General features: G+C 44.3%; 2 protein-coding genes across 4 annotated transcripts in view; one reads left to right on the forward strand and one right to left on the reverse strand.

Annotated features, from left to right (window-relative positions):
- The window catches only part of TBC1D8 (TBC1 domain family member 8), a 112,849-nt gene extending 107,838 nt beyond the window's left edge, over window positions 1-5,011 (forward strand). For all 3 annotated transcript variants that reach the window (XM_070573469.1, XM_070573468.1, XM_070573470.1), the window contains one exon: window positions 3,919-5,011. In XM_070573469.1, the coding sequence (XP_070429570.1) occupies window positions 3,919-4,380 (462 nt within the window). In that variant the 3' untranslated portion in view covers window positions 4,381-5,011. The remainder of the gene's footprint in view (window positions 1-3,918) is intronic.
- A 790-nt stretch (window positions 5,012-5,801) lies between these two features.
- RPL31 (ribosomal protein L31) lies at window positions 5,802-12,129 on the reverse strand. Its single transcript, XM_008523711.2, has 5 exons — window positions 11,883-12,129; window positions 11,367-11,473; window positions 7,709-7,834; window positions 6,190-6,302; window positions 5,802-5,866 (listed from the first exon to the last, which is right to left on the reverse strand). Exons 2-5 carry the CDS (start codon window positions 11,471-11,473, stop codon window positions 5,835-5,837), a joined length of 378 nt encoding a protein of 125 aa, XP_008521933.1. The 5' UTR covers window positions 11,883-12,129; the 3' UTR covers window positions 5,802-5,834.

A 12,129-nucleotide genomic window follows, 5' to 3' on the forward strand; every position in this document is an offset into this window, starting at 1 on the left:
ATCTTTTCGGTGGTGTGTGTACGGTGAGCCTCCCAGAGTGGAACTGAGCATGCAGTGTTTCCCAGCCGTGTTTTGACTGCCATGCGTCTTGTGGGATTCGCAGTTCCTGGCGTATGTGAGAAGTGCTGCTCTACTCTGTTGCAGAGTTGCCGTCAAATGCTCATTCTGCTCCTTGCCTGGAAAATCAGTTAAATCTCCTCGCCCAGAGCTGTCAGTAGTAACATTCTGATATACATAACATCAACTTTTTTTTCTTTACTGTAAACAAAAATGGGCTGTGTTAATATCTTGGTTTCATTTACTTCAAAATAGTCATGGTTTTTTCCTCCAAATAATTAAACAATTATTAATTTCCTATTCCTAGAGTAATTTTGTAGCTAAATCCCACTTGAAGCATGTCTCATCATGTGACGTGCAGATTCTCAATCTGGTCGGGAGCGTGTCTGCAATTTGAGAAGGCAGCAAGCATCACAGTTCTACTTCATTTTACAGCCTTTGGTTGCCATATGGTATTCCCACCAGGTGAACAATTTTATTTGGTCACAATATTTAAGCTGTTCCCCAATTTTTTCTATTAGAAATCCCAGCTTAAATATCCTTATAGACAAATCTCTGTGCATAGTTTTTGTATCCATTTCTACAAGTCAACTTGCTGGGTTAAAGGGTGTGCACATCCTCTAGGATGTACACATTTCTTTTTTCTTTTTTTTTTTTCTACTTTCATTTCTCTGTTTTTTAATGTAGTTAGAGCAAAGGTATTCATGATATTAAAGCCAGTAAGATTTACAAAGATGGGGAGAAAATGTAAAGATTCTACCTAGAATTAAATTTGAAGGTTTTTTTTTTTAATTGAGTTAATGATAGGTTACAATCTTGTGAAATTTCAGTTGTACATTAATGTTTGTCATTTGTGTTGCAGGTGCACCACTTCACCCTTTGTGCCCACCCCCCACCCCACCTTTCCCCTGGTATCCACTAAACTGTTCTTAGTCCATAATTTTAAATTCCTCATATGAGTGGAGTCATACACAGATTATCCTTCTCTTGCTGGCTTATTTCACGTAACATAATTCCCTCAAGGTCCATCCATGTTATTGCAAATGGAATGATTTTGTTCTGTTTTACAGCTGAGTAGTATTCCATTGTATATATGTACCACATCTTCTTTATCCATTCGTCTGTTGCTGGGCACTTAGGTTGCTTCCATGTCTTGGCTATTGTAAATAATGCTGCAATAAACATTGGGGTGCATAGGACTTTTGGGATTGCTGACTTCAAGCTCTTCGGATAAATACCCAGTAGTGGGATGGCTGGATCGTATGATAGTTCTATTTTTAATTTTTTGAGGAATCTCCATACTGTTTTCCATAGTGGCTGCACCAGTTTGCATTCCCACCAGCAGTGTATGAGGGTTCCTTTTTCTCCGCAACCTCTCCAACGTTTGTTACTATTAGTTTTAGATATTTTTGTCTTTCTAACGGGTGTAAGGTGATATCTTAGTGTAGTTTTGATTTGCATTTCCCTGATGATCAGCGATGATGAGCATCTTTTCATGTGCCTGTTGGCCATCAGTATATCTTCTTTGGAGAAATGTCTGTTCATGTCTCCAGCCCATTTTTTGATTGGGTTGTTTGATGTTTTGTTGTTGAGTTGCGAGAGTTCTTTGTATATTATGGATATTAAGCCTTTGTCAGATATATGACTTGCAAATATTTTTTCCCAGTTAGTGGGGTTTTTTTTTGGTTTCAATCCTGTTTTCATTTGCCTTGAAGAAGCTCTTTAGTCTGATGAAGTCCCATTTGTTTATTCTTTCTATTGTTTTCCTTCTCTGAGAAGGCATGGTGTCCATAAAGATCCTTTTAATACTGATGTCAAAGAGTGTACTGCCTACGTTTTCTTCCAGAAGCCTTATGGTTTCAGGTCTCACCTTTAGGTCTTTGATCCATTTTGAGTCTATTCTGGTGCATGGTGAAAAAGAATGGTCAATTTTCATTCTTTTACATGTGGCTTTCCAGTTTTCCCAGCACCATTTGTTGAAAAGACTTTCTTTTCTCCATTGTATGCCCTCAGCTCCTCTGTCAAAGATAAGCTGTCCATAGATGTGTGGTTTTATTTCTGGGCTTTCAATTCTGTTCCATTGATCTGTGCACCTGTTTTTGTACCAGTACCATGCTGTTTTGATTACTGTAGCTTTGTAGTATGTTTTGAAGTCAGGGATTGTGATGCCTCCCATTTTGTTCTTTTTTCTCAGGATTGCTTTAGAAATTCGAGGTCTTTTGTTGCCCCATATGAATTTTAGGATTCTTTGTTCTAATTCTGTAAAGAATGTCATTGGGATTCTGATTGGGATGGCGTTGAATCTGTAGATTGCTTTAGGTAGAACGGACATTTTAACTATGTTTATTCTTCCAATCCATGTACATGGAATGTCTTTCCATCTCCTTATGTCGTCATCCAATTCTCTCAGAAAGGCCTTGTAATTTTCATTATATAGGTCCTTCACTTCCTTAGTTAAATTTACCCCAAGGTATTTTATTCTTTTTGTTGCGATTGTGAATGGTATTGGGATGTACACATTTCTTAACAGTTGCTGTATAGACAAACAGCACACTTCCAAGCGTTTGCTGAAATTCCCTGGAGACTGTTAATAGCGTTTTCAGAGTGGAAGAGCAGACTACCTTTTTTAATATTCTGCTTCAGAAAGTACCATGTGGCTTTCTCAAACAACTAAGCACAGTCATCCCCCTCATCCGCAGGGGATGCTCCAAGACCCCCAGTGGATGCCTGAAACCATGCATAGTACTGAACTCTGTACGGTCATGTGCTGCGTAGCGATGTTTCCCTCAATAATGGACCAGGTATATGACGACGGTCCCAAAAATTAGTACCATATAGCCTAGGGGTGTAGTAGGCCATACCATCTAGGTTTTCTAAGTCCACTCTGTGATGTGTGCACGATGATGAAACTGTCTAACGATGCATTTCTCAGAACATATGCCTGTGGTTAAGTGACACATGACGATACATACTATGTCTTTTCCTATACATACATACCTATGATAAAGTTTAATGTATGAATTAGGCACACTAAGAGATGAACAACTAATAATAAAATAGAAGAATAACATACTGTAGTAAGTTACTGCAGATCTTAGCAACCTCAGCATCTTTTCTTAAGTTGAGAACTTTCACGTTTTCACTTAAAGGCAGCACTTATGGCTTCTCTTTGGCATATCCGAATTGCCAGCATCACTCTTGTGCTTTGGGGCCATTAAGTAAAATAAGAGTTACTTGAACACAAGCACTGTGATATGCCTACAGTCAAGCTGATAACCGAGAGGGCTACTAAGTGACTAGCGGTTGGGTAGTGTATACAGCGTAGATATACTGGACTAAGGGATGATTCAGCTTCGAGGCAGGATGGAGCAGGACAGCTTGAGATTTCATCATGCCACTCAGAATGGTGTGCAATTTAAAACGTAGGAATTATCTCTGGAATTTTCTTTTCTTTTGTTTTTAAAGATTGGCACCTGAGCAAACAACTGTTGCCAATCTTTTTTTTTTTTCTGCTTCTCCCCAAATCCCCCCAGTACATAGTTGTATATTTTAATTGTGGGTCCTTCTAGTTTTGGCACGTGGGACGCTGCCTCAGCATGGCCTGACGAGTGGTGCCATGTCTGTGCCCAGGATCTGAACCAGGGAAACCCTGGGCCGCCTTAGCGGAGCGTGCAAACTTAACCACTCGGCCATGGGGCTGGCCCCTGGAATTTTCCATTTAATATTTTTGGACTGTGGTTGACCGAGTACTGAAACCACAGAAAATGAACTGTGGATAAGGGGGACTACTATAATTTTTAAAAATACGTTAGACTTCCATCGTGGTTATGCTGCTATATAGACTTTTTTTTTTTATTCCAGAGAGAATTTATCCAGTTCTGTAAAACTTTGTACAGTATGTTCCATGAAGATCCAGAAGAAAATGATCTGTATCAAGCCATCGCTACAGTAACCACTCTGCTGCTGCAGATCGGGGAAGTGGGGCAGAGAAGTGGCAGCTCAGGAAGTGGCTCCCAGGAATGTGGGGAGGAGCTGCAGGCTTCAGCTCCTTCCCCTGAGCAGGACTCCGTTTTTGCTGACACCAACACTGGGAAGATTCCCCAGGACTCCCAGGGATTTCCTGAGGGGGCAGAAGGGGACTGGACTATCTCCCTTGAACATATCTTAGCATCACTTCTGACTGAACAGTCATTAGTAAACTTTTTTGAAAAACCACTGGACATTAAATCCAAACTTGAAAATGCCAAGATCAATCAATATAGTCTCAAAACCTTGGAAATGAACCGCCAATCTCAGCCTGAACTCAAGCTGAGCAGCCTGTAGCAAGACAGCGGCTTGCTGTGGAGACAAGTCTGCCATACCAAAGCAGGGGCCAGTTTTGTGAGCTGTCAGCCTATAACACCAGATTCCAGTCTGATTCGTTGAGTATACTTCAGAAACTGGGCATCTGGATAAGCCAGCTGACGGTCACTGTGGCTAGGGGAATGGATGCAACCCTCAAGCATTTCTATTTATTCCAGAGAATTAGCAGGTGGATAGGCAGTGCCACAGGGTATCCATATGTCAATTCCCTCGATGCTGTGACTTGCAATTTCACGTCTATGATTAGCTGAAATGGACACTTATGCTGTGATGCTGGTCTGATTCTGTTCTCAGAACACAAGAGTCCAGTGTGTCATACTAACCCAGAGACAAGCTAAGCCCAAGCTCTCATTTTTCACTTGGATAATGGGAGAGGTCAAGAATCAAGTTTCCTTTCAAGATCTAAGAGCCACTGTCTGTGCAATTGTATTTGGCTTTTTTTGCACTAATTTTGTTTCAATGCTGGTAATTGAAACCGTTTTAATATATTTGGTTGTATTCACTCTGTGTCCTTCCAAAAATGTTGTGTACAAACCATGCTTTCAATGTTGGCCTCCAAGTTTTTTAATAAGAAGTTTTTGTATTGACTTGGTCCTTGTTTATACCTTATCCTTATTTCAGTGTCTAAGGTCTGGACGGTGCCAGTGACTGGCTAAGCTGGAGATGTCTCCACGTCCCCCGTCAACAGTGCAATATGCTGTAGGTGGCCCACACGCCCGCTGTGGCTGTGCACCATCACCAGCAGGGCTTCAGAAAGGGAATCTCTTTATGGCAGCATTTAACAAGGGTCAGAAGCTTAAACACTGATGAAATAGAATCCCTGTGACACCTTGTTTTCAGGCCGAATTTAACATATTTTTGTGACTGTAACTTTAAGAAACTTTGTTTTTGAACTTTAGCTCCATGTAAATCTGGACTAGAGATGCCTCCTGGAGCCATTACAAATAAATGAGCTAAATTATGAAGTGTTAAGCATAATCTGGTTACCCTATCAAAAAATCAATAATTTTACAAGACTATTCTGTACCTTTTCACAAGTATAGTCAATACAGATGCCGGCAGGAGCTTAAAGACATGCTGCCAAACACATTTCCTTAACCCTCATAGGCGTATCGATCGCATCATTTTAGTTTGTTAAAGCACATCAACATCATACCTCCAACGTCCTACCTCCCTAGAGTTCTCAAGCCAGGCTTACTTAAAAAAAAAATCACCCTAAAAACCCTGCTTAGGTCCTGTCCAAATATTCAGAAACCCCAGGGGCTGGGGATAAGAGCACAGAGGAATCAGTATTTAGGAAAAGGTCTCCAAATGATCTGATAATTGGAAACTGCTTTATAACATACAAGCGTGCAACCAGCGAAGGAAAACCGAAACACGGAGGCGGTTTTATAACTTTATTTGACAATCAGCAGTTAGTTCTCATCCACGTTGACTGTCTGTAGATCTGTAAAAGAAGTGACAGCCAGTCAGCCTCCAGCCCCACACACTTTATACTCCAAAACCTTTTCTTGAAGGGTTTAGGCAAGCAGTAGGATTCCATGTGACCTTTTTACAACCCAGATACAGACTTGTTTTGTGTCCTTTTGCATTCTTCCACACCTTGACAATTAAACAAGGTCTGCTGATTATACCTGTTCCTTACATTCCTACTGGATAAATGCCAGGCATACAGGTGCACACTAAGTATTTGCTGAACACATAAATTCAGGCTATAACAGGGCTAAGGTGGTTTCTCTAAACAGCTTTGTGGGACGGAGTAAAACTTACTTTTGAAAGTGGTGACAGGTACGTAGGTAACCAACGTATAGAGTTTGTTTGGTGAATCTTCATCCTCATTACGTTTTCTGGACAACCGCACACGGATACGGTATGGGACATTCCTGATAAAAATATAAATGTGCTGCTCGAGCCAATGCCACCTGCTCTTCTCTCACATCCTGTCCTCACTTCTTAACATGCTTCTAGTGCTCTGTCCTTTGCTCTAATTGGACCAGCCAGCTAGTACTAGATGTGTTTATCAGTTCCCTAGAAAATAAACACCTACAAGCGGGCATTAAATGCTGTTGTCTCACGATGCATACCTGTCTTAGTAGGCAGCCACCACCAACCTTCAACCTATGCATTCAATCCCATGCAGAAATGTGGGCCCAAACACGCTAGGTCCTTCCCCCTCTACCAACATACAAATCTTGGTTATGAGATTTGTCTGTTAAATTTAAGTCTGGAGAAACACTGAAAACTCTGCAGGCTATATTGAAAATGTAAGACTATTAAATGTTCTGTTTCTCTACCTATGCAGATAACACTCTGATCCTATCCCATCCAACCTCTCAGCAGCTTTATAGATGACGGCATGGCCTCCTTTTATCTATCTCAGGACTTGAGGCACCCTGAAACTTAGGACTTCTCTTGGCTCATGTGACACCACTCCTCCCTTACTATCTCAAGGGAGCTCGTCGGCAGCTCCTTTATTACACACATCTCTACCACAACCCTAAATGCTGGCTCACTGCAGGGCTGAATCTCAAGTCTCTCTATGTCATCCCCTCTAACCCCAACACTGAAATACCACCCAGACACAGGCAGCCTCATACAATCACCTAGTTCATGCCAGTACCACCCCGCGTAGCTGGTCCCACTTCCACTCTGGCACCTTACATCATCCTCCACAGAAAAAACTATCCTCCTGCTTATAAACTACAAAAGGGTTCTCATCCTTGGCACTACTGACGTTTGGGATGGATGATTCTTTGCTATGGTGGGCTGCCTTGTGTATTGTAGGATGCTTAGCAGCATCCTTGGCCTGTAGTGACCCCCAGTAATGACAATCTAAAATGCCCCCTAGGAAAGGTGAGTAAAATTGCTTCTGGCTGGAAACCACTGCTCCAGTGTTTCTCATTATGTCTGAGCTAAGTCCAAAGTTCACCGTGACCAGATTCCACATAATGCGTCCCCTGCCTAACTCTCCATCCTCATTCACTGTCCTCACTTACTCTACTCCATCTTCATAACCCCTGTCCCCAGATCACAGCAAGTTTGTTCTCTCTGTGCAACGCTCTTACCCAACCCTCACACTGCTGGCTCCTTTATCATTTGGGTCTCAGTTCACATACCACATTGAAAGGGCTTCCCTGCTGATGCTACCCCTCCTTTGACTCTGCCACATTTTTCTTTTTAAATACTTTCATGTGCATCAGCTAAATTACTAAACTTAGAAAGACTATGCAGAGTGAGTTGGTTAAGCTGGTGTAATTGTAAAAGTGCATAACATAGGTAAATTTAGCACCTTATTCCTTTGGCCCAGACAGCTTTGTTGAGCCTGGTGTCAATTCGCACATCTGGAGTTCCCATCTCCTTCATGGCAAATTTCCGGATCTCTTTGAGTGCCCGAGGGGCACGTTTCTTGAAGCCCCTGAGATTCAAATTGAGTAAATAAATGAGAACAAAATTAAACGAAATACATAACACAGCCAGTCCTATTTTCACAAAACAAATCTAAACCAAACCCTGAACAAGGCAGGACCAATCCTTTTTTCCACCAGTGTGTTGTGCCCAGTATAATACTTGGGACAGAGAAAATATATAATCCATTTTCAATGATGTAGGACAAAAGCTCTGTGTATGATCCTTAGGAGATGCTAATATACACACTGGTCAACTCTTTCCTGACAAAAGAAACAAAAACACCCCCAGGCTCTAATAAAACCACCAGCCAAAGAGAATGTAATAAAAGAACGGTGTTAGAATATGCCTAAACATCAAGTATACAACACTTAAGGTTCATTAACTTGGTCTACACTTAAAGAACAGGGAACTGAAATGTACAGATCTCTCCAGAAGTATGAGGAGGATAACAGTAATTCTCTGGAGCTCTCACTATGAGCCAGGCATTGTCATTAACTCATGTGTGTTCCAACTCCCATTGTTCAGATGAGGGTACATAAATTCATTTGAATTTCATGCTTTCAGTTAATAAAGATGATGAAAAAGGAAAACTTTACTACTGCTGAAATGGTCAAGCATTTGGATATGTGAAGGCCATTCCAAGTGGGGCAAAGACCAAACAGGTATCGCAGCACCCCAAGACCGTGAACTTCGGAGAAGGGGCCATGGCACCTCTGTAACCCCCATGCACAGTGCCTGGCACATGGTGGGTGCTCCATACTTTTGTTAGATCAAGTGAACTCTGAAATCCGATCAAAGCAACACACAGAGCGTGCTAGGGTGACATAACTCTGCTCTAAACCCTTCAGTGACCTCACATGGCTTACAAGATCTGTCTCCCCACCCCCTCCACCTCACTCTGCCTCTTCTCTTACCTTATCTCCCCTGCTCCCTTTGCTCTGCCCTCACCAGCCTCCTTGCTATTTCTAAAACCCTATTAAGCAAGCTCATTTCATTCACTTAAATACTTAACCATCTAGAAAAAAGGACACTAGAAATAACAGTAGTACATCTAACAGACATAATGCCCTGTTCTTTACGTAGCTTATGTAAATGACACATTGAGTACATCAGATGGTATTGAGTACTACACAAAAAAATAAACCAAGGAAAAGAGGGAGCATTAGGGAAGGGGATTGGAGGTTTAAATAAGATGGCCAGAGACACTGGAGTGAAGATCTGAAGACGACAAGGGCAGTCATTTAGTTCTCTCAGAAAAGCATTCAGACAGAGAAAAAAAGTAAAAATAAAGCAAAAAGCTACCCTGAATCAGGTACATGCCTGGTATGATTAAGAAAATAAGTGGCCAGCTCATGTGGGATGATAGCAAGAACTCTGGCTTCTCATCTGAGTAAGACAGGAGGCCAATGAAGACTTTGAGAATAGATCAGGTGGTGTTTGGGGCTGGGAGAGGGAACCAGGAGCGACAGCTGCTAACTAACCATTCAAGGGAGAGAACGTTTGTGGGACCAGCGCAACCGGTCAGACCATGGAAGGCAGAGCCAAGAGGACATGCGCCATCACTCACGACTGCAACAGGGAAGGTGACCAGAAACGGGAAGGTTGGGGGTGGAGATGTATGCCACGAATTCAGTTTGGGGCCCTGCAAAGTTTGTGATGCCTATTTAAACACGCAAGTAGAGATGTTGACAGCAGTTGGATATTTGCAGTCCTAAGACTAGCTGCTATTACCAAGCACAGACAGAAGAGGGACTGAGTCCTGGGGCTCCTCAATATGAAGAGGAAGCTTGTGAGGAGGAACTAGCAAAGTAGAAGGAGTAGCTAGAGAAGCAAGAAGAAAAACACACGACCGGACCCTTTGGAAGTAATACAAATACAGCATTTTCACATAAGAATGAACTCTCAATTGTTGATCAAGTAAGGACTGAAAAATAATGAAAGGATTCAGTGTCATCTAAGTCTTCGCTAGAGGCTTTTGTAACAAAGCACAAAATGCCCGAAAACCTCGTCCACCTGCAATGGCTCACACCCACACTTTTCAAATGTCATCATCTGTGTGGCCTTTAAAACAGCACCCCTTTCAACCAGTGACTTACGTTCCACTTAGCACTCACCATTTTACATCTAAATCCTTGCTGTCTAACTCCCCGTAAGTAAACTAGTAAAGCAGGATATTTGGTTCTCTGCCCTTATTTGCAGAGCCAAGAACAATACCTAATAACAGGTACTTGATATGCTCCCAAAACGAATGTGCGCACGCACCAAATAAACAGGCGGGAAGGGAATGTGGTTCCCCACAAGCAGCATTAACGCACAAAAAAGGCACGGGCGTTTTGACCCAGAAGCCACCTCAGAGACCCAAAATAAGACAATGCGCGTGATGCTCCTTAGCTCACACATGTCAACACTGGGCAGGGAACATAGCGCAAAAATGCCAGGCCCGATGCGGACGCTGGAGCATATTTAAATCCCCGGCAAAGATTAGTTCTCCTGAGATGACTGCACAGTCAAGTGCAAGAAATCCTGTTCCATGGATTGGTGCCTGCATAGAATATTACCCTGTAACATTGTGCTATTAAAGGTACTCCAAATAACAGTATTCAAGAGATCTGGTCTCCACTATCAGCAATAAGCACCATGTGCAAAAACGGAGAAAACCTCACTAAGCTCAAGAACTAAACACCAAATGCAGAGGAAAACAACAAGCACCAGAACATTCAAAACCCTTCCTGCGGGGCAGCCCCACGGCTGAGTGATTAAGTTCGTGCGCTCCCCTTGGCAGGCCCGGGTTTCCCGGTTCGGATCCTGGGCGCTGACACGACACCGCTCATCGGGCCATTCTGAGGCGGCGTCCCACATCCCACAGTTGGAAGGACTCACAACTAAAAATACACAACTATGTACCGGGGGGCTTTGGGGAGAAAAAGGAAAAATAAAATCTTTTAAAAAAACAAAACCCTTCCTGACGTTCTTGTGCATCACAAACCCACAACACTCCTGGGTCCTCACCACAAGCACTGCCCTCCACTGATACAATCTTTCTCGTCTCTCTGGCAGTTTCATGTTATTACGACTCAACCAACACTAATCACCAACCAACACTAACTACAACCAACACCAACACAGAGCTGTGCGTCAGAGAACGAAAGTAACCCTGTAAAGTGCTCACCTCTTGGGCCGGTACAGCTTTATCCGAGTCTAGAAACATTAAAGTTTGCTTTCCGTCGCATACAAATCTTTCACCCTTTAGGCCGCCAGGGATTGATTCACTTACAAAGGCTGAGGAGGATGCTTTTCTCATCACCAAGTTTTCCCAAAGTGGCTCTCCCAGAACCTGCATCACGCAACCTCACGTCTCCAGTCACTAACCTCCGAGCACCACCCTTTAAACTCTATAAACCTGAAACAGGCTCCACGGCATAGACTGGAGCTTCTGAAGAAGAAATGCATGACTTCTGCACCACCCGGCCTCTAATCGACTGAGCAGGCCTCCGAGAGCCCCCGACCCGCGCGGCATCGGCCGCCTGCAGGGTACTCACACGCCATGGATGCGCTTGTGGATGTTGATGGTGTATTCTCTGGTCACCACCTCGTTGATGGCAGAGCGGCCCTTCTTCTTCTCGCCACCCTTCTTAGCGGGAGCCATCTAAACGCAGGCGACAAGCAGGCTCAGAGCAGAATGGGACAACCACAGGCTAAGTCCCCCCAACAGGGCCCGGCCTCACGCTGCCGCCCTCGGCGCGATTCCGGGTACCGAGGGTCCGGCCAGACCCCTGAAGCCCAGGCCTGTGCAAAAGCAAGCCGGCCGCCCGCGGTCCAGACACCGGCGCTCCTGAAATGCCCCCGCCCCGGAAACCCCTGCGGCCCCGGTTCCCCTAAGCCTGGCCATTCTCCTTCTCGAGCTATGGGAACCCTTAAACACAGCGCGGATTGCCGTCTCCCTGCAACGCGGAGCCCCGGGCCCGCTCAGGAGAAAGGCCGCTGTCCAGGCCAGCACAATCCCGGCCGAGGATGGAGCCAGATTCCCGAAGCCGAGACCCACCACCCATACTCACCCTGCCGGGCCCAGGCTGGAAAGGAAGAGCGCGGGGTATTGTGGGAGAGGCAAAGCCGGGTCGCAACTACAGCTTCCGGGTCGCCTGGCGGCAGGTGGGAGGTGTGGCTGGGCAGAGAGAACGGCGAGGCTGTGACGTAAGCGGCGCGCGCCGAGGGAAAGGCGTGTGTCGGCGGCCCGCCTGGGCGGCGGCTGGACTAGTGCGTTTTCTGCGCCCGGCTTCCCGCAGCCGAGTTCCCTCCTGCTCT

Source organism: Equus przewalskii, chromosome 14 (genome assembly GCF_037783145.1).
Source record: "Equus przewalskii isolate Varuska chromosome 14, EquPr2, whole genome shotgun sequence".
Lineage (NCBI taxonomy): Eukaryota > Metazoa > Chordata > Mammalia > Perissodactyla > Equidae > Equus > Equus przewalskii.